This window comes from Dioszegia hungarica (genome assembly GCF_025882075.1).
Source record: "Dioszegia hungarica strain PDD-24b-2 chromosome Unknown MKK02contig_7, whole genome shotgun sequence".
Classification (NCBI taxonomy): domain Eukaryota; kingdom Fungi; phylum Basidiomycota; class Tremellomycetes; order Tremellales; family Bulleribasidiaceae; genus Dioszegia; species Dioszegia hungarica.
In genome coordinates this window covers 120,566-140,954 of record NW_026515769.1, presented here as the reverse complement: position 1 = coordinate 140,954, position 20,389 = coordinate 120,566, and the positions used below count along the sequence as shown (strand labels likewise).

Sequence of the window (20,389 nt, the reverse complement as noted above, 5' to 3'; positions counted from 1 at the left end):
ATGCCTCACCCATACTCCCCAGATATGCCTGTCCCACCCCAAGAGACCCAGTCACAGCTAGAGCGTACCTCCAACATCGTAAGCTCCCGTTCTCTGCTCAATCTTTGATCCAGAAATGACCGAAAACGCGCCCGCTAACCCCGCAGCTCGGCGAGTACATGCTCAAAGGTTGGACACTTACCGACCTCCACTGCGACCAATGCAACGTCACTCCGTTAATGCGAGAACCGGCCGCTCAGGCTTCAGCGGCAAATCGGGCGCGTATACAATTCTGCGCGCAGTGCGATGGGGGCCCAGCCGGCCCGTCCAGTCAAGCACGACAGATTACACCAGACCAACCCGGTCCACTACCCCAGCTGGAGTTCCCCTCTCCTATTGATCCTCACCCGCCTATTCCCTCTTCGTCTAGCGTGAGCGCACGTACCCCCTTTATCCGGTCTCTCCCACCAGCGGCGCCCCCGCCCGTCGGTCCTCTGCCTACTACCCCCCTTGTCCCCCTGGTCTACCCAACCCCGATCGTTCCCCATCCACATCGGTCCGGTCTCGCCCCTCCCTCTCCCCGTCCCTATCTCCGATCAATACAGCCCAGCCTCTTCCGCGCACTACATCCCCTACCGCCGCCGCCCGGACCCGAACCTCCGAGGACATCTCGGAAGCCATCTCGGCACGCCTCCTGCAGGGGTACTCTCTCCTGCAGAGCAACTGCCCAAATGCGTCCTGTAAAGGCGTGCCTCTCATCGGATACCCGAGAGCAAAGGACGGGACGAGAGATCCGAGGCGGATGTGCGTGGGGTGCGGGACGGGCTATGTGTCAGAGGGGCAGATGGGGGGGATGCAGCCTATTCAGCCGATGGGGCGGGCGCAGGCGCAGGCGGTCAGACCGGTGTCGGGGAGTAGCTCTCGCGGGGCGCCGCAGACCCAAGCTGGGCCGAGTACGGGGACGGGACTGGGCGTAAGCGGTATGGGGACGCAGGCACAGGCAGTGCCGGAGAGCCCAAGGAGTAAGCGCCGGAGAGAGCTATACGAGACCGGCGAAGCCATCAATGCCACCCTTCGGCCGCCTCCTTCGGACAGACAGACTACCACTTCCCGGTCCACTGCACAGGAAGACCAGGACCTCCTCTCGCCTATCGATCCAGACCTCGGCCCCAGCGCCAGCGTCGACGGCCCCGCCCCGCCCCCTACCTCTACAATCCATACCGCCCTGGAAAGAGTGAACGGGTCCCTCGCACTCACGCTGGACCGCCTAGCGGCGTCATTATCGGCGCATACGGCGGATGGCGGGCAGGGGAGCGAGGCGAGGTATTTTGTCGATGTCAAGTTGCATACGGAGGCGATTAGGGATGTGCTGGAGTGTGTGGAGATGGTGCGCCGGGTGCAGTAGGGTGAAAGTGTATGCGTGTATACGAGTGGGCAGTAGGAGAGAATCGTTGGTGGAGATGATCATGGCGATGGTGAAGATGGGGCTGAGCGCCAGCTACGGAAGAGATGCCCCAGTCCAGTCATGTAGGTACATAGCTAGCCTGGCCATAGGAGCGGTGCCTCCAGTATTCATACAATCCCGTAGAGTTCAGTCTAATATGCAAGGCTGTCATTTGTACATTAGGTATGAATGAAGATCAGTTTCCTCCTTTGAAGCTCTACGTTCTATACTCTAGTATCCCCGCTTGATATCGATCAGATTGACCAACCCCTCCCCCGCCTCCATCCGCCGTACATTCTCCAACAGGATATCCGTGGCTATATCGAATTGCCCCTCTGTATCGCCCGAGAGGTGCGGCGTGATGATGCATTTGGGATGGGACCAGAGGGGTTGGCCGGTCGGGAGGGGTTCGGGATCGGTCACGTCCAAAGCGGCACCGAAGAGTCGGGGCGAGTCGAGGGCTTTGAGGAGTTCTTCTGCGGGGAGGTCAGCTTCAGATCAGATCCGACCGTTGGGTATTGATGCTCCGCTCGGCCAATAATGAGAGAGCCCATCAAGAGTAGAGAAGCAGGAATGGAACAGGAAGATAATGACATAGAATGGATAAACAACGAGCGCGGGAGGTAGAGCTTAAGTGCGGGGGCGGACATACCAGACTTGATCAAGCTCCCGCGTCCAACATTGACAAAGACCGCTTCATCCTTCATCAGCCCCAGCTTCGCCGCGTCGAGGAGGTACCGCGTCCCCTGGGTACCCGGGAGACTCGCAACGAGGAGGTCGCACTCGCTCAGAAAGGCGTCGAGGCTGGTCGAGTCGCGCGTCGAGTAGAAGGACGAGGGGAGGGAGCCGGTGGGGTCGCCTGTGCCGGGGATGATGTACTGCGGGTCAGCGCCCAGCTCCCAACGGGACGGGGGAGAAGAAAGGGAAGACAGCAGAGCAGATGAAGGAGGGCGATTGCGAGAGGCGGCAAGACTCACTCCGTCCTGAGGCGTCTGTTTGCCTGACGTGTTGCACGCGATGATCTTCATGCCCATCGCTTTGAGGAGACGGGCTGATTCGCGTCCGAGCGCACCGTAGCCCTGGACGATCAGCACGTCCCCGGTCTTGAAACTCCGCCCAGAGTCTCAGCTCATGCGCTCATAGTCGTTCTACTCGATGACTACGCCAAATGAGTAGCGAGTAGAAAAGCTCACGAGCATCCCTGCTGTCCGACCTCGAAGTGACCTCGCGTAGTACAGTTCCTGGCTTGACTGCTCGACCTCGGTCCCATCCGCCCATCTTTGTTCGTTCTGATCTCATTAGCCCAGTGCTGTGCGATCTCCTCGTCCTCAGACGTGTACTGATGTCCAGCCCAGACTCACCCGTTGTATCTGCATCATCCTCGGAAACTGCTGCCACACGCCCACCGCCATCCCCACGACCCACGGCGGGATACTCAACACATGGATCCCGCTTGCTGACCCTAACGTCACTCCCCTCTCCGCCGCAGTAGCCATAATTGACTGATTGGCAGCCTTGTCCGCTCCCGCAGAGACCATCTGGATATGCCGCAGCTTGGGCATCTGGTCGAAGCTCGCGACGCCCGTTTCGGGGGCGATACCTCTGTTAGACGTATACAGGACCTGGATATCGGGTAGGACGGAAGAGGGAATGGGAGAGGGGTGAGGGTAGAAGTGGACCGTAGGGAAGCGGGACCGGACGGTCGTTAGAGCTGAAGGAGGGAGGGGGTAAGTTACTGCGATACAGGTGATTTTGGGGGATGGGCCAGCGGGTGCGGTATCGGCTGCGGTAGAGTCAGACGACATGATGCGCGGTATGAACAGATGGCGCTTGATTAAGGAAAAGGGAGAGGACGTAGGGGGAGGTAGGAGTCTAGTATATACAGAAGAAACGAGTCGAGGTGGGAAGGAGATTGCGAATGTTGATGCCCGCATGTTGCGAATATCCGCTACAATTCGGAAGTGAGTTTGCCAAGCCTTCCGTCGGCTCGGTGTAGAGTGGGGGGACGGTGGGGGAGTGCGGTACAGCGTTGACACTGGGCTGAACGATATGTACGATATGTAGCTGGTCAACGTAGAAGTGTTTAAGGTGAGGAGACGAATCAAAGGGAGCTCAAGCTCGAAAGCTAATCTGATACGGTAGAAGAGTCTGTGTGTGGGTGTGGTGTGGAACGGGGGTGCGCGCGAGGATGTTCGCTGTAGCGGGCTATCGAGAATGCATCGAGACCCCCCCTACGCCACAGGCGTACGCCTGCCAGTCCACCTACAGGAACTTCATCTTGCTCGGTCTGCTGAGTCAGCTCCAGCCCTTCCAGCTTCCAGACTAGGCCCGTACTCACCTGATACGCATATACAGCCCCAGCGCCAATAAAGGCAGCCCGACCCAGAACGCCCCAACTCTGACCCACTTCATCTCCCCTCCGGGTCTCGTGAGCGCCCAAGTCGAGTGCGCTCCGCCGAGGTGCGCTGTACCCACCAGCATAGCAACGAGGAGGTAGCCTGAGAGCCGGTGGTATTTGTAGACCTTTTTAGCTCGGGCGGGGCCGCCCAGGAGTTTACCGCCAAAGTGGGAGGCGGCGGATCCTAGAGCCGCTTGAAGCAGCTATGGGATCAGTCTCCAGCGTCCAGCATCCAGCACTCGCTCGAACACCTGATAGTTGCGAGATGACAAGAAAAGGTGAGCTGGACGTACCACCCAAATAACAGTAGCGGCCCCGAACCAGCTATGCCACGTCGTAAAGTGAGGCGCCCCGTGCACATGCTTGTTCCACCACATGGCCGCCGTACCCACCGCCAGGGCCGGTAGGGCCAGGGCGTACATCCATCGTTGGTGTAGCTGGAATCGGGACGTCCGGACGGCCGAGGAGGAGGGGGTAGGGGGCTGGAGAGGGAAGATGGCGAGGAGGAAGGCGGTTATGGCGAGGGATTGGAGTAGTGGGTGCGGGGCGAACCAGCCTAGTGCCTTGGGCATAAGCTTGGCTCCTCGGAGATGCCTTCGTCATGAAGAGCAATAGCAGAGATGCTGGATTTGGTAGGTTACTTACCTTCAAGTCTTGCGAGAAGACGAGATACCACGTGAGCGGCAAGAACAGGGCGATCCCGATCTGAGCCTGGTCAGTACATGCCTTCCAATACGGTCGAACCACCAAGCAAAAGGCAGGCACAGAGCCGCGGGTCAGGCTTTATGCACTCACGCCTAGCAGATACATCGCCGCCCGATCTCTAGGCTGAGGCAAGAGGTCCAGGCGCTTAATCAGCCCTGCCCCCCCTCCGCGCGTAGTCTCCGCTTCTTCAGACCCGGGCCCGGGTCGGTTTGAGGGTGGGATGAGCTGATCCCGCTCAGTGCTGGTCTCGGACATCGAAGAAGAGTCTGTCAGCTGGAGGAGGCGCGAAGATACAAAGATAGGCAGATGGACGAGGAAGAATAGAGGAAGGATCGGCTGGAGTCTGGATCATGTGGGTCCTGCAGTGGAGGCGGATATAGCCTTGGTCGAGGGCGGATATACCGAAATCTGATAAGCCCAGCACCTGATTCGCCTGAGCCCCTCCAAGCTGAGGTCTGTGGAACAGGAGTGGATCAGCGAGACTACGACTATAGCATCTACTAGCTAGTCAATACAAGATGCCACCCAATGTCCACTACCCGAACACTATAGCAAACTACTCAAAGCAATTCTTCGTGCCTCAACACCCCATTCCTCCGTTCGCTCAAAACGACCCTCGGACTCGCTACTGTCCCCACTACTCCCCCGGCCGCTGATTCCGCCTTCATCGTCTTCCCCTGACTGACCGGGCTGACTTCTGACCTCCCCACAGTATTCTCATCACCTTCGAGTACCGACAAGGCGGGTCGGGAAGGCGCCGAGAACTCATTCAGGTCCCTTTCCTCCGCCTTCTCCAGCTCCGTCAGCCCTGTCTCCTCCGCCTCTGCGACCTTTACTGCCGGATCCGATGTCGGCCGTGAAGGTGACGAGAATTCGATAAGGTCCTTCTCTGCCCCGTCTGAGTCTACCGGCGGAACACAGACCGCCTCCTCCTGACGGTTCTTCCCCAGTGTCACCCGCTCCTCTCCCGCCTCTGACGCTTCCTCGTCCTCGCTGTCACTGCCCATCCAGTCCGACCTTGCCGGTATGGTAGACGCTTTCGAGATCGGCGTGAGTCCGCTCCCTGGTATACACGGGAGACCCAGGTCGGTCGATACCGCGTTGCGTGAAGGCGAGGAATGGGAGATGTTGACGAGATTGATAGGGGACTGCGAGGATGACGAGCCGAATTCGACAGTGGGGCGAGGTGGAGACGATACCGGAGTGGTACTGGAAGCAGTCGGCGAGAGTGGGAGGGGTACTTCGCTCGCAAGAGGGGACACCCGGTCGCCTCTCCCGTCCGTTGTCCCTATAATTGCGCCGCCGCCACCCGCCTCCCTTCCGGACGTTGATAATCCCAGACTCTCTGGCCTAGTCCGCACCTTCACCTTGCCCGTAAACTCCAGTACGACCGGACTAGGGGGCAGCGGGATCTCGACCGCCCGTTTCTCGCCCGGACTGATCGGCAGCGGGATCGCCTCGGGTTTGACCCGGACTTTCGCTACTATCCCACCTGCTCCTACTCCCAGTCCCGACGCCTTGGCCTGGGATCTTCCCAATGCCGAGGAAGATGGAGCGGACGAGATGGTCGACGCTGAGAGACTGGTAGTGCCCCCTGCTGCCGCTGGTGTTGCGGCAGCTCTCGCTGTCGGTGCCCCGCCCGACTTGGGATCCGCAGTCCGGGTTGGCCGGAAGGAAGGGACGGCGGCTTTCCGCTTGACCTTGTCTTTCTTGACCGGGGGAGGAAGGGTGCTGGATGCCGAGGAAGACGCCTTGGCCGCCGCGGCACCTTTGGCAGCGGCTGCGGCGGCTGTAGTGGTACTCGAAGCAGGCGGGTGGGTGGCGCTGGCTGCACGTTGCGCCGAAGCCGCGGTAGGCTTGGTGAGGTTGGACGAGACGGACCGAGAAGCGGGTACGGGGGGTGCAGTGGGCTTTGGGACGGGGGCGGGTGCTGCTTTGGGTACCGCAACAGCCGGCCCCTTGGGCGCTGTCGAGCCCGAGGCAGATCTTGACGACACAGCCGCCTTGACTGGCGGAGCCGCCGTGGTAGCTGCGGCAGGAGGAGCAGCTGCTTTCGTCGTTGGCCGGAATGGTCTCCGCGCCTCGGCTTGCGGCAAACGAGGCTTGGTTGCCCGGACGGCGGTGATGGGCGGTAAGCGCTCTGCCGCTGCAGTGGGCTTTTCCGCTCGGACGCGAGGCGCGGGTTGGGGGATTGGAGGTTTGCGCGGTTTCGCCTCCGGTGCGGGCGGAGCAGTGCCGGCCGGGGCTGGAGCGGTCGAGGCGGCCTTTTTGCTAGCGAGAGTGGAGGGAGCGATTTCAGAGGTAGATGCAGCGGTGGTCGGCGGTGGGGGCGGAAGAGCCGTAGTGTCCGTTACGGCAACAGTGCCCATTTCGATGAAGGTTGCTGGTGCCGTTCTGAGCGCGGGTGGATCGACACTGTCTGCGCTGTTGGAGCTCGCAGGCTCCGACTCCTTTGTCGCTGTCGACTCGCTCAGCGTCATGTCCCCCACCTCACTCGGCGCCTCTTCATCCCTCAACATCCCCTTCTCCGGCCCACTGCTCCCCCTCAACGACCTCGCCAACATCGGCACACTCGGCGACAAGGCAGCCAGCTCCACCCTCCTCCTCGTCGGTGTACCCTCCCGACTCCTTGTTCCAGCTTGGCCATTCGCGAACCGTTCCGCCACAGGACTGGACGGCAAGGGTACACCCGCAGCTTCCACCTCCGCCTCGGACGCTTTCCGCTCCATCTCTTGGATCCTGTCCCGGACGCTCGTACTGACTCGCAGCAAAGCGGGCGCCGCCGAAATTTGGGGCTGGGTGGATGCTGGTATGGGGTGCTCAAAGTCAGGTATGGATGCGCTAGACGCCAGCGCCGGGTGGACAGGGTTCGATATGACCCGCCGTTGAGGCTGACCGAGATCGCGCCGAGCGACAGGGACAGGCGCGGGCCGGACGGCTCCGCGCAGAACATGCGGTGTGGCTCCGGCCGAGACGGAGCCTGAGATGGGCATGCGCTCCTCGGCGGACGAAGGGAGAGCGGCGCGGAGTGGCCCGCCGGCGAATCGACGGGCGGGCTGCCATGTCCCCCTCCCCTCGTCCTCGGCTGCGGAGGTGGGCAGCGAGGTGGTAGAAAACGAAGTTGGGAGTGCCGGGCGGGTAGGCGGTTCCGGAGCGGATGTAACGGGTGTTGGTGCCCATTCTGAGGGAAACGGGAAAGAGGGGACCTCCGGAGGTGGTAGCACACTGTGCGATACAGAGCGGGTATGTGCGCCGAGTACGCCAGGTGGATATCGAGGAGCTCGGGAAGAGAGGATACGGGGTCGGGTAGATTCCTCGAGCACGGGAGGACCGGGTATGGCGGGTCCGCCTGGAAAGAGGACCTTGGTGGGTGATCGACGGGGACGTACTGCCTCGATAGGCGGCTGTGTGGGGAGACAGGCTTCCGATTGGGAGGTAGGGAGTGCTGGGCGGGTAGCGCGGGTGGGGAATGCGAGAGGACGGGCTAGTTCGGGTGGTGCAGCAGTCTGAGGGGGCGGCGGTGGAGGGGCCATCTGCACGGGGGGCGGAGGAGGCATCTGGACGAGTGGCGGGGAGGGTGCTGGGGTAGCCACGGGTGCAGAAGAGGTGGATGCTGTAAGAGCGAATGGGGGTGGTCGTGTGGGCGCTGCTCGAGCGGGTGCGGCACGTGACTTCGATGATCCAGCTACGGCTGTTGCGGCAGCCGCAGAGACACCGAGGTACCGTCTTATAGTCGGAGTGAGCGGTCCAGAGAATCTTCCATAAGCTCAGGCCTCCATACGGATCAACAGGGATCTATGAACTCACTCGTCCACCCTTTCAGGCCACACCTCACTGAACCTCGTCCATATCCGCTTGCCCGTAGCCCTCACTTCCGGATCCTTATCCGTCCCCACCTTCCTCAGTGCCTCCTCCACTATGCCCACTCCCTTCTCGCCAAACACCCCGCGTTGCCACTCGACCAGAGCGCGCTCAAAACCCGCCGCACATCCCCTTCTACACGTCGCTGCCTCGTCCGACAATCCTCTGCGGAGCTCGAGAAGGATGTTGGAGAGGTGACAATTGGATATGATTGTCCAGAGACACTTTTCGGCGCGTTTGAGAAAGACCTTGTTCGGTCGTCCGAGGAGCTGGACGAGCGGTGGGAGGTAGACGGGTACGAGGGGTTGAAAGGCGGGTCCGAGTCGGGGTGCGAGGGTTTGAAGGAGTTCTGTAGCTACGCCAGAGAGACGACCTCGATCGGAGAGCATCTAACGATCAGCATGTCCACTTTGGGTCAGCAGATGCAGGGAGACTGACGCATTGCCCAACTTTCAACCCGACACCCATCTTTCCGACCCCCTCGATGAACAGCGGAAGGTGCTTATAACCTCCACCCTTCGTCACGCCCGTGAACCTTATGATCCCGCGCTCCATTTTCTCCCATGTATCCTCCTGCTCTCGGAGCTCGAGCACCGCTGCGAGCGCGTCCAGCTCGATCTGGAGATGTTGCGGTGTTGGACACTGCGCGTCAGCCAACATTCTATTCCGGGGCGCTCTTCGGTTGACAGCTTACTGGTATTTTCGCGTCTCTATCTATCGGCGGCATGCTATCCTCCTGTTTCCACGAGCGTTGGGCGCGTCAGAGCTGACCTATAGGTATGCAAGGTGGACTTAGAAGAGAGACACAAGTGAGTGAGAACAGGCGATCAAAGAAAGAAACCAAACGCGTCAACAACACCAGCCGAAACTGCTTCCGACGGAAAGATTACGTCACCTCCACCCAAACCTTAATTATCCCTCTGCCCTCTCCACCACCACCTCCTACAACCATACCTTACCCATACAGGCCATTATGATCGTAAGTGCAGCCTATAGCGCACAGCTGACAAGCAGGTAACCGTACAAGGATGCTCTCATGGTTCTCTGTCGGTCATATATGACTCGATAGCCGCATACGAGTCGCACCAATCTAAAAAGGTCGACCTCCTTCTTTTATGCGGGGACTTTCAAGCCTTGCGCTCAGCGCATGACTTCGCCTCGCTCGCCGTGCCTCCGAAATACCACTCTCTGGGGACGTTCCACGAGTACTACTCTGGAAAGAGAAAGGCGCCGGTCCTCACGCTGGTCATTGGCGGGAATCACGAAGCGAGCAATTACATGTGGGAGCTGTATCATGGGGGATGGCTGGCGGAGAATATCTACTACCTGGGAGCGGCAGGATGTGTGAGGGTAGGAGGGATGAGGATCGTGGGTGCGAGCGGGATCTACAAGGACCACGACTATACCAAGGGTCAGCTGGTTTACGCCGGGGCTTGCGACTTAGCTGACTGAACAGGTCATTATGAGACAGTCCCGTATACCAGCTCAACGATGCGGAGTATATACCATATACGGAACTACGACGTTGCAAAGCTCATGCAAGTGAGCTTTTCCCCCACTGCTTCGCTCTGCAGGCACAGCTAAATCCCCAGCTATCGCCAGAACCAAATACAATCTTCCTCTCACATGACTGGCCAATCACCATCCCCAACTACGGCGACACCGCCTCCCTCCTCCGCCGCAAACCATTCTTCAAGTCGGAAGTCCAGTCAAACACCCTCGGATCGCCGCCGTTGTTACAGCTTCTGAAGCACAATCAGCCCGAATACTGGTTCTCGGCACATCTGCACGTCAAGTTCGCGGCGGTATTCGAGCATGGCCAAGGCGCAGCTGTAGCAGCAAGCGGCACGGGAGGGGATAGTGGGGCAGTAGGGAGTGCTCAAGCGGAGATTGGCGAGGCGGCGGCAAATCCCGACGAAATCATGATTGACTCGGACGACGATGATGACCCAGCGCCAGCCGAGGCAGCTGCCAACCCGGACGAGATCGCCATCGACGATGATGAGGAGGACGCTGAGGACGAGCCACATATACATCAGGCGACGGAGGTCAGTAATGGAGTCACGGCGAAAGAGGCGGAAGCGGCGCTGGAGGTGGACGAGAGTGCAGATCTAGTCGAGGCTGCTCGGCAGGCGGATCCTGGTGCGGCGCAGGGTGTCATCGGCCGGTCTACCGCGGAAGTCCCTGGAACACTGGCTGTCGAGCCTTCCTTAGACGGACCAGATGCCGAGGCGGGGCCGAGCAGACCGAGAAGGACCAAGTTCCTCGCGCTGGACAAGTGCGGTCCTGGAAAAGATTTCATTCAGGTCAGCCATCCAGCTCATCTCGATGTGAACCAGTGTTTGAGCTGATCCGCAGTTCCTCGATATCCCCTCATCCACCCCGTCAGACCCCTCCGAGCCCCTCGAGCTCACATACGATCCCCAGTGGCTCGCCATCACCCGCGTCTTCCACCCTTACCTATCGCTCGAAGTCCGGCAAAAGGCTCTTCCGCTCCCGGATCATATGGCTGAATTGGTCAAAGCCGAGCTGGAGCGAATAGAGAGGGAAGGCGTGTCGGTACCGCCGATACCGTCAGCTACGCAGGAAGGAGAGGTAGGTGTCAGCGCGGAGTCACAAGCGGGAGCATCGATACGGAAGGGGTCCATAGCCGTGGCAGCGGTACAGCAGTTCTGGCCTACTGCGCCTGCGCAAGGAGAACCGGGCGGATCAGAATGTGAGTTTCCAATCTCTCTCAAGCTGTCAGCTAAGCGATGAAGCTGACATCATAGCTGCATGGTATACCAATCCCCAGACCGAAGCCTTCTGCGCCATGCTCGGTATACCCAACAAAATCAATCCTGCGCCAGCTACCGCATCATGATGATGTATGTCCATACCGGTATGGATCAGTCCATGCCGGGTACTGGCTTGTACACCGTCTTGCCGTCCATGTACTCGTGCTGACCCGTCAGCCACTGACTTGGGCATGAGGAAGACAGATGGCACTTACAGCCCAAAGGGATAGGACAGTTGGCGGGAAAGGGTGTCTTGTCACGTCCCCTCGCATCCTTTCGTTCTGCTCGTCAGCCTATACTCACATGCTGACCTGAGGGGCTTGACTCACGCGGAACAGGTACAATGCCCATGTGCCTAGACAGCAGTATCCCGCCCCCTGAGCGAAACCGCGAGACCAGCTACGTGATGAGTATGGACCCTGACCGCGTGCGCTTGTCCGAAAGGTTCAACTTACGGTTCGTAGAGGAACAGGCCCATCTGCAGTGTTGCGGCGCCGACGCTGAGTCATGAGCTGAGCTCCGTCACGAGTAGGGCGGCTAAGCCACGCAGACTTACAAGCCCAGAGTCATGCCTATACTGACAGAGCTAGTCCTTGGGCCGATGAGCGTGATTGGCCAGGTGAAGTGCATGCCGTACGTTCTGGATATCAGTCGGGCTTTCCCTCGACGGGATACCGCCACTCCTCAGCTCACCGGTTGTTGGATAGCGCTACAAAGATGACGCCGAGGCAGAGGTGGATGATGAAGAACTCCCACATGGCAAAGAAGAACATGGCTGAGAATACTGATCGTCAGGACTTGCAGAGCTGGCCACGTGAGGCAATATTAGGAAGGGAGCTTACCGCCTTGGATTGACCCCTCGCCTGGCCTGATCCAAATCGGTAGCGCGCTACCTTGATAGTACTGGCAATCTTCAGCCAGGGGACCACGGCTCTGTCTCCACTTGATCGCGGCATCCTTGTACTGCGCGTTATACGAGGGCCAATTGTTGCTCCCCGTTCCTAAATTACTGATGTATCAGCTCACTCCTTCTTCACTGCAAAAGAATACCCACTTGACAAGCAAGAGGATATGCACAATCAACATCCAAAAGCCCACGACCACGCTGATTGCCCTCCGGATATCAAACCACCTATGCCACAATCTCCACTTCTTCTTCTTGGCGTACTTGCCCGACACGCTCCAGTAATGGTTTCCATAATAACTGTCCGCCTCCTTCTTGTTTCGCTTCTGCCGCAGCGCAAACTCTTCCTTTGTCTCCCACCGGAAATGTTTGGGCGGCGGGTTCGGATGATCGTACTGCTTTGGAGTGGGCTCGTAGATGTCTTCCTGGTCCGCGTAAAGCCAGCAAGGCTTCCCAGCGATCATTCCGGAGAAGGGCTCGGCCATCCTGCCGGTCGGAGCATTCAGGTATATCAAGAATCGGTCAAGATGGTGCTCGTCGGTAAGGTAGCACGAGTCCTCGCCGCGTGCGAGAGCGTAGAGGTCCTCGGATGTCTGGGGTGGCGGAGTGAGTGGGAACCAATGGATCAATCTGATAATCAGCTGACATACTCACCCGCTTATCTGATAGACTTACTTTCGGCTCATCTTTCCTCTCGCCCGAACCATCGTCTCCCTATCTGGCACCACCTTCTTGTCGACCCGGCCAACCTGCTGCTTGCCTGGATCCTGCACTACTCCCGCATCCCGCATCTCATCCTCCAGCTTGTCCTTATCCGTCGACTCGTGCACATGGTCTCCAATATGCGCCTGGAACCTCTCGATGGGATAGAGCCTGTCCAAGCCTCTTTGTGCCTCTTCAGCGGCGGCTTTTTCCGCCTCGGTCGTCGCCGTCCGAATCGTGTGTATCTTGTCCTGGTTCTGTCCGAAATTACCGCGTCGCCAGGCGGATTGCCACTGCTCCTCGGTCCAGGGACGGAGAGGGAATCTACCGTTTCGCCTGTTGGAGCGCCGGATGGTACGGTCGGGCGTACAGTCGAGGGCGGAGAGGACGAGGCGGATGACGTTGTAAGCGCCCAAAGAGAGGATGACGAGGAGGAGGACATGGTGCGCCGGGATCATACTGATGCTCAGCTGGGTACGAGACCGGAGCTGGAGTGCACTCACACTTTCCACCCCCAATTTGGCGAGCTGTTGAGAATGCACAGAGCGAGACTGACGATGTCAGCGAACTGATCAAGGGAGATTCGAAGTGTGGAAACTCACAACATGATGGTGTACCCTGTACCGCCTCGAGTCCACTGCGGGGCGAACAGACCCATCCGCACATTCAAGACTTCATCGGCAATGAGCAACAAGCAAAGGAGTACTGAACATCAGCTGACTAAGCTTCCGGCCGTGTATGTCCAATACTCACAGACCCAGCCATGATACAAGATGTACCAGGCTACAGATCAGCAGCTGCTCTTAGGCATCGACTGGGTCTAGAAAGACCTACCAAACGGCTCCCACCCGCCACCCCAGTTTGCGAAACCCGTCCCAGGAACATACGCGCAGTTCGGCTGAGCACGCAGAAATTCGACGCCGCCGCCTGTCGCTTTGGCCTCGATGTACTTTTGGAGCTGGTCTCTCAGCATTCATGACCCTTCTGGCTGATGTGAACTGACCGGTCCTCCCCTCAATTCCATCCCCATCCTGATCATCTGCATCAGAGCGAGGGTGCTTCCGCAGAAGACACCCACTACCTGCAGTCCCTGCCGCTCAAACATCCTCCAGCAGTCCGCCAGGAGACAGTACATGTGGAACACCCTGACGCAAAATCCCTTGGTCCGCGAAATCCCCTTCCAGTCTTCATGCCCCTTGTCCCGACTAGCTTTTCGTAGTCGATGGTACGTCCCGAAGCCGTACGGCGCCAGCACGCAGCGCACATCCGAGTCATCCGGTTTATGCGAATACTTGTACTTTTCTCCTTTTTTCCAATCTTTCCTCCACCCGGAGTTGATTGATGGGCGGGTGGACTTGATAAAGGTCCATGGGAGGAAAAAGACGGCAGCAAGATATGCGGAGAGGAGGAGGAAGGGCGGCATGTAGAATAGATACAGGATCCGGTGGAGGGGGCTTGTTTTCCTCCACTGGGCACTGAAGGTGTCCATCTCCTCATCGGTACGAGGCTCCGTGTCCACTTTGGCGAGGATACCGAAGGGGAGCCAGTTTCGCCAATGCAAGGCGCCAAACATGCTTTGCAGCATAGTTCCCATGTCGAAAACCCGAATCAGCCACCCGTGGACCCATGTGATACGCCTTTGTTCCGGCCGCCTCTGGTGGTGGTGGACTCCGTATCCCACCGGCGCGAACAGGTCAGCCCATGGGGTCCGTGATTTCTTGGTAGCCCATGGGATCGAGGCTCCTCCACCTGGCATGTAGGGCTTGGACGGGCGCATCGACCTCGACAACTTCCAGGGGATGGCGAAGAGTAGGGCGAAGCCGACGTTCACCGTCAGGTAGGGGAGGATGTAGACAAGATACAAGACCTTGTGTACCAAAGAGCATCTCTCCCACTTACCGGAGAGGCTGAGAGGTACTTGGTCGCCCTCGAGCTTCACCGCTTTCTCCTTCGCTCGCTCTTCACGTCTCTCGCTCCGTTGCTTTTCCCGTCGTCGGCGAGGTTCCACCCCTTCCTTTCTTGACCGCTTCTCCGATCCGCTTGGCCGCTTCTTCCTCGCCGGAGCCATATCTATGCGATCTTCAGTAGATTTGTCTGCTTCTCTGTCAATCCGGTGGTCGCTTATGAGTATCAGATAAGTGATACAGTCGTCTCTCTGTTGAAATGGACAGCTCCATCCACTCCATTGTTTGACCTCGCATCGTAGGGCGAGGGCTAGTCGAGGCTCCTTTGTTCAGTCCGGAAGGGGTCAACACAAAGGACTTCAGAGCCGCCGCCTCTACGGTCCATCTGCTTCTTCGCGGCCCCAGCTTGTCAGACATGCGACACGACGTCAGAGCATCTCAGCCTCAATATTCACTCTGCACAAGTGCTATTATTGCCTGCCTGACAGATGAGCACGTTGTACGCATAGAAACCACTGTACCATCCTGGTACTGACACTCATGCCCTCCAGCCTGACGTCACGCGTTTCGGGTTAATCTCGGTGGGAATCACTAGCGTGTTTCAGGTGAGTAGCCAATCAGAATGGCTTGTGTCAGCAGCTCGCCGTGCATGACGACCCAGTACTTCGGCACTCTGTCTACTTTAGCGGACAAATTAGTGTATAGTAGGTTGCTAGCTTGCTGAGGGTGCTCGGCGCGATACGGAGACGGCCCTCGACCCTCGGCCCGTAGAGCACCGAATGGATGTGGGACGACAGTGCTACGCTCGTTGAGGCTAGTCTCGTCCGGTGGCCGGTGCTGCGAGATGGGTATAGCTGGTAGCCGGGCTTTTTGGCCGTAAAATACTGTAGAGATGAGCGCAGGCCAATCATCTCAACCAGCTCATTCAGGCATGACTACAAGATAGCATGTAGAGCGGAGGCGGAGCGGCGGAGCGGCTTTACAGGTAGAGCCGACTGCGAGTGCGACGAGTGAGACGTGCACCGATTGGCCCAGATCAGCTGTCCAGGGGCGCAGGGATAAAGTTCAGGGTGGCTGATAAGAGATCTCTAGGATTAGGAAATCATTTTGTAATCGATTAGTCAAAAGGCTATTGGCGGCTCTCCGCTTTTCCTAACAAATTAGCCTATTTCCTAATAGAGCATTAGGAATCGGATGGTAATGCCGACTTGTCCGGTCAATGCGGATGCGGCTGACAAGCTCCTGATCTCAACACACCGTCCAACCTTACACTCTATACACGCTCAGTCCTCTTTGTTGACAGCTCATACACTATACATCCTCTTCAGTCGACAGATCTGCCAGCTCTACTCCGACAACAGCACTCCGCGAGAGAAATCTGCCCGTCGCAGACCTTATCTGCGTTCCGCCAGCCACAGGAAAAGTCGTTCCCCGCGCCGTCTGCCTCCGAGCTTGACCAACCCACAGCAACGCGGCAGCCCGGCCAACACACTTTGCTCCAGAACGTGCACTTTGCGCATACATACGAGGAGGCGTAAAGAGGAGTCAGTGTGCATAGTATGGGACCGTCTGCGGTTGCGTCGGGAAGTGGGAACGGAGATTCGGTGAGTTACAGCTTGGGGCTCGGGTGCGGCCGGAAATTGTATGGCGCAGGGAAGGGGCTACCGAAGGCGGCGTCCTGGGAATGTGAGGAGGGCATGAGGAGGGTTGCGCTAGCAAGGTGGATGCGGGGGAGGGCGACCGTAGATGAGGGGATCTCGGGCACGGTGGATGTTGCTTGATAAGGGCCGAGGAGCCGAGTCGAGGCAGAGGGAGCGGATGGACAAGCATGGAGGGCAGGGCAGAGGTTCAGCCCGCCTCATGGTACAGCTGGGAGCACGCCGATGAGCACTCAGAACCTGAGCACGGGCGCGGGCTCACGCGACCCGAATCGCCTTTGTTGATCCACCCCACAAACGCGAAAAGTGCTAATCGCCACCAGCGCGCCCACGCTCCCTTATCCGTTCCTCCACCACCTGTCCATTCCACCTCTGCCTCCGGCACCTCCCTATCCGTATCACACGACACATCCGTCATGACTGAAGAAGAGGAAGATCTGGAGGATTATAGACCGGGCGGGTATCATCCTGTCAACATAGGGGACGATTTCAACGGGGGAAGATATATGATTGTGCGGAAGTTGGGTTGGGGTCATTTCTCTACGGTCTGGCTCGCGAGAGATAACCAGTGAGTCTTTATATGGTATAATGAGGGGCAGGGCTGATGATACAGCACAAGTCGGCATGTCGCGCTCAAAGTAGTCAAATCGGACGGACATTACACCGAAACGGCACTGGACGAGATCCAGCTTCTCCAGCGGGTCGTCACATCCTCGGAACGGCATGCGGGCCGGCATCACGTCGTCGGTCTCGTCGACAACTTCAAACATGAGGGTCCGAACGGAAAACACGTCTGCATGGTATTCGAGGTGCTCGGCGAAAACCTCCTCGGACTTATCAAGCGGTATCAGCACCGTGGTGTCCCCCAGCACATCGTCAAGCAGATCGCCAAGCAGGTACTGCTCGGTCTCGACTACCTGCACACCGAGTGCAAGATCATCCATACGGATCTCAAACCGGAAAATGTGCTTATCTGCATCGAGGACGTCGAGTCGGTCGTCCAGGCCGAACTGGCCTCGTGTCCAGCGGCGGTACCTACCAAACTCGTCGGTGTTCCCCCTTCGCAGGGTCGACTAGGGAATCAGACGCCCAGGAAGGATAGCATCCTTGCTAGTCAGCCGTTAGCGTCCCCGAGCTCGAGCTATGGGACGTCGCCCATGCTTGACAAGTATGGGTTTGGGATGAGCAAGATCTCGGGCGCGGGGAGCATGGCGAAGAGCGCGGCGGTGGGTACGAGTGCGCCGATCAGTCGGGGGGTGGGAGGGCAGAAGGGATCGGCAGACTCTATTGGGGAGGGAGTGGGGAAAGTCAAGCTCGACTCAAGCCTCACGTGGGAAAAGACGAAAATATCAGCAGCGCCCCCACCTGCCAAAGCGGGCTTGTCACTCCTCTCCCAGCAAATGTCCTCTCATCCCGGTTCATCCTCCATCTCCCTCGAACCCACCCATTCCAACTCGGAACCACCATCCAATACCGCCACACCGAGCCATACCGTCATTGCCACACCTGCCACTACTCCGGATAGCGGTCTCGGCCGGAACGACGAGTTACGGATATCCACCTCTGTTCTCTCTACCGGCTCCGCCTCGCCCCCTGTCCAGCCTCATGATGGTCACAGCCACAGCAAGCAGGCATCGGCCATATCGGACGCTACGACCTCCCCTTCCTCCACCCACGTCAACAACCTTCAGGACCACGAGGCCCACCTCAACCCCCATCCTTACCCGCAGGACGAGGACGGCGGGGTCGCTCCCATCGCTGGCGATCCCAACACCCTCCCTCCACCGTTCCCGTACGATCCCGAAAGTCTGGAGAAGATCACGGTCAAGATCGCGGATCTGGGCAACGCGTGTTGGGTCGATCATCACTTCACGAATGATATCCAGACGAGGCAGTACCGGTGTCCGGAGATTATACTGGGCACAAAGTGGAATCAGAGCGTGGATATTTGGAGTGCCGCATGCCTGGTGAGCTCATTTGTCCGGTAGAGTGTGTGACTGGGAAATATAGCTGACCTGGCAGTTCTTTGAACTCTTGACCGGAGACTACCTGTTCGATCCCCAACCTGGCGTCAAATATGACAAGGATGATGATCACATGGCGCAGGTTATGGAGCTGTTGGGGGAGATGCCCAAGTCGTTGGCTTTGTCGGGAAAGTACAGCCAGGAGATGTTCACGCGGAGAGGTGAGCTAGCTTCCGGAATCCCTTCTCTTATCCCCTTCTCGTTCCTGTGCACCCACTCCACCTCATGCTTCCGCTTTTCACCTCTAGGGAACCTGCGCTGACTCCCAGGTGAACTCCGGCACATCTCCCGCCTCCGCTTCTGGCCACTCATGCAAGTCCTCAAAGAGAAATACCTCATGGAACAAGCCGAAGCCGAACTCCTCTCCTCCTTCCTCTCGCCCATGCTCAACTACTATCCCGACTCACGGGCTACCGCGGGCGACATGGCAAGACATCCCTGGCTGAGCGGCGTGGTCGTGGATGGGGAAATTGAGATGGAGAAGTTGGGCGCTGCCGGCCCAGGAGGCGCTGCTGATGCTGGTGGTGCTGGTGCTGGTGGTAATGGTGTAGGGGGAACGGTGCCGTCGGCTGCGAATCCGATCGGAGCGCAGGCTGCCGCGGGCGGACCGGTGCCGTCGTCCTCGTCCTCGTCGAATGCGGCCGGTAGTGGGAGTGGGAAGAAGGACAGTGGAGGAGCAAAGAAGAAGGGGAAGGGAGCGCTCGAGGAGGTCATGAAGCTGGGTCCGGCGGTGAAGGGGATGGTAGGGATGGGGCGGATCTAAGGGGGGCGTGGGGGGCGTAAAAACCAGGCGGAGCAGATGATCAGGGGACCTCAAGCGGAGGGCATCGCGTCGCTCGGACTGCGCGTCAGATCGCCGTCATCGAATCACCGTCATCAACGAGTTTTACCCTTTTCGCCCATCATCGCTGCGTTACACCTTCAGACCCCCATCCGGCTCACCCATGCCGCCGACATCCACACTCCCACCCCTGCAGCCGCCAACCAATTCCTCGACCACATCATCACCACATCCCCATCTATACACATCCATCATCTACCCCAGTACCGCGGACTCCATCCTGTCCTCATGGCCTACCGTCTCGCTCCGCCTCTGCCACAATCATCTACCACCACGTCACTGTATATCGGACCATGCCCTCATCTCCCTGGGCGGCTCTAGACTGTATTCGTATCGATATATCAACCATAGATCTCTTCTTTTCCACCTCCCCTTTCCTCATAGTCTCGTCATCGCTAGTCTACCTCTCCCTCTCGGCGATCTCTGGGATAGCTAGCTAGTTTCACACCTCGTAGTTTTGGCTGGTATAGTACCTAGATAGCTAATAGTTGTCATGTGCAGTCTGCATTGGGTTTCAACATGCCTTCTGATAGCGACGGTGACTGACGCGCACCGCAGCCCGGGTCTCGGCCGTAATAACACGCGAAGCGTGACGGGTGCGTTACAACACAGCCCCGAGATCTGAAACAAGGCGGAGCTCGACCTGAAACATGCAAACATTCCTCCCCTTTTGCCACTCCGCCCACTCTCCCGCCTGTTGGGCGGGCACCTCATCCCGTGCCTGGACTATAGGCTGTTATAGCGAGTCTTGACTCACGATCCATCAAGCTACTTGGAAAGCATCGGCGGGTATACAAATTAGCCGGAAAGCTCCACGGAGACCGTTTAGGGTTGATACCGCCCGTTGTCATCATGTTTGGTCGTTGCCTCCCCGAATCATGAGTCATGTTGCTCAATCCTCCATCGGATCTCGATCTCGGTTCGGTGATCGATCCTCTTCTTCTTTGCCTTCCGTATATCTGCCAAGTACGCGCAGAGATATCGATACCGCATCTGAGCCAAGACTGCGATCATCCTGTAGCCGATACCGGGACCGCACCGGTATCCAGCCACGTCCTGCACCCCCGGACCATCATTCCTCGGGACTCTCCCTGCCTCCTCCCACTGTAGCTCTTGGATAGCCGTGTGCGAATACTGGATACTCAAAAGTGGCGAGCGAAGACCAGGTAAGTCATTCTGCCCTTCTTCTGGT

General features: G+C 58.4%; 7 protein-coding genes across 7 annotated transcripts; 3 read left to right on the top strand and 4 right to left on the bottom strand.

Annotated features, from left to right (window-relative positions):
• Positions 1-24: 24 nt before the first annotated feature.
• Positions 25-1,384, top strand: MKK02DRAFT_43159 (uncharacterized protein; the record flags this gene model as incomplete). The annotated part of the gene is made up of 3 exons (XM_053092299.1): positions 25-78; positions 147-410; positions 590-1,384. The coding sequence occupies 3 exons, from the start codon at positions 25-27 to the stop codon at positions 1,382-1,384; spliced, it is 1,113 nt and encodes a 370-aa protein (XP_052947016.1).
• A 270-nt stretch (positions 1,385-1,654) lies between these two features.
• MKK02DRAFT_24133 (D-isomer specific 2-hydroxyacid dehydrogenase) lies at positions 1,655-3,228 on the bottom strand (the record flags this gene model as incomplete). Its single annotated transcript, XM_053086845.1, has 5 exons — positions 1,655-1,899; positions 2,076-2,301; positions 2,401-2,502; positions 2,617-2,712; positions 2,785-3,228. 5 exons carry the CDS (start codon positions 3,226-3,228, stop codon positions 1,655-1,657), a joined length of 1,113 nt encoding a protein of 370 aa, XP_052947015.1.
• A 529-nt stretch (positions 3,229-3,757) lies between these two features.
• Positions 3,758-4,781, bottom strand: MKK02DRAFT_24354 (uncharacterized protein; the record flags this gene model as incomplete). Its single annotated transcript, XM_053086885.1, has 4 exons — positions 3,758-4,024; positions 4,115-4,384; positions 4,467-4,526; positions 4,617-4,781. 4 exons carry the CDS (start codon positions 4,779-4,781, stop codon positions 3,758-3,760), a joined length of 762 nt encoding a protein of 253 aa, XP_052947014.1.
• Positions 4,782-5,086: 305 nt separating this feature from the next.
• On the bottom strand, positions 5,087-9,114 carry MKK02DRAFT_43156 (clasp N terminal-domain-containing protein; the record flags this gene model as incomplete). Its single annotated transcript, XM_053092298.1, has 4 exons — positions 5,087-8,282; positions 8,334-8,776; positions 8,826-9,029; positions 9,082-9,114. 4 exons carry the CDS (start codon positions 9,112-9,114, stop codon positions 5,087-5,089), a joined length of 3,876 nt encoding a protein of 1,291 aa, XP_052947013.1.
• Positions 9,115-9,360: 246 nt separating this feature from the next.
• On the top strand, positions 9,361-11,250 carry MKK02DRAFT_43155 (putative RNA lariat debranching enzyme; the record flags this gene model as incomplete). Its single annotated transcript, XM_053092297.1, has 6 exons — positions 9,361-9,366; positions 9,402-9,798; positions 9,844-9,929; positions 9,980-10,693; positions 10,746-11,103; positions 11,159-11,250. The coding sequence occupies 6 exons, from the start codon at positions 9,361-9,363 to the stop codon at positions 11,248-11,250; spliced, it is 1,653 nt and encodes a 550-aa protein (XP_052947012.1).
• A 269-nt stretch (positions 11,251-11,519) lies between these two features.
• Positions 11,520-14,838, bottom strand: MKK02DRAFT_43154 (uncharacterized protein; the record flags this gene model as incomplete). The annotated part of the gene is made up of 12 exons (XM_053092296.1): positions 11,520-11,583; positions 11,620-11,664; positions 11,721-11,804; positions 11,858-11,948; positions 12,007-12,173; positions 12,219-12,698; positions 12,744-13,229; positions 13,274-13,321; positions 13,373-13,475; positions 13,524-13,553; positions 13,605-13,728; positions 13,774-14,838. 12 exons carry the CDS (start codon positions 14,836-14,838, stop codon positions 11,520-11,522), a joined length of 2,787 nt encoding a protein of 928 aa, XP_052947011.1.
• A 1,664-nt stretch (positions 14,839-16,502) lies between these two features.
• On the top strand, positions 16,503-19,119 carry MKK02DRAFT_24394 (kinase-like domain-containing protein; the record flags this gene model as incomplete). Its single annotated transcript, XM_053086891.1, has 6 exons — positions 16,503-16,900; positions 16,946-17,558; positions 17,730-18,299; positions 18,355-18,517; positions 18,626-18,877; positions 18,944-19,119. The coding sequence occupies 6 exons, from the start codon at positions 16,503-16,505 to the stop codon at positions 19,117-19,119; spliced, it is 2,172 nt and encodes a 723-aa protein (XP_052947010.1).
• Between the last annotated feature and the right edge of the window lie 1,270 nt (positions 19,120-20,389).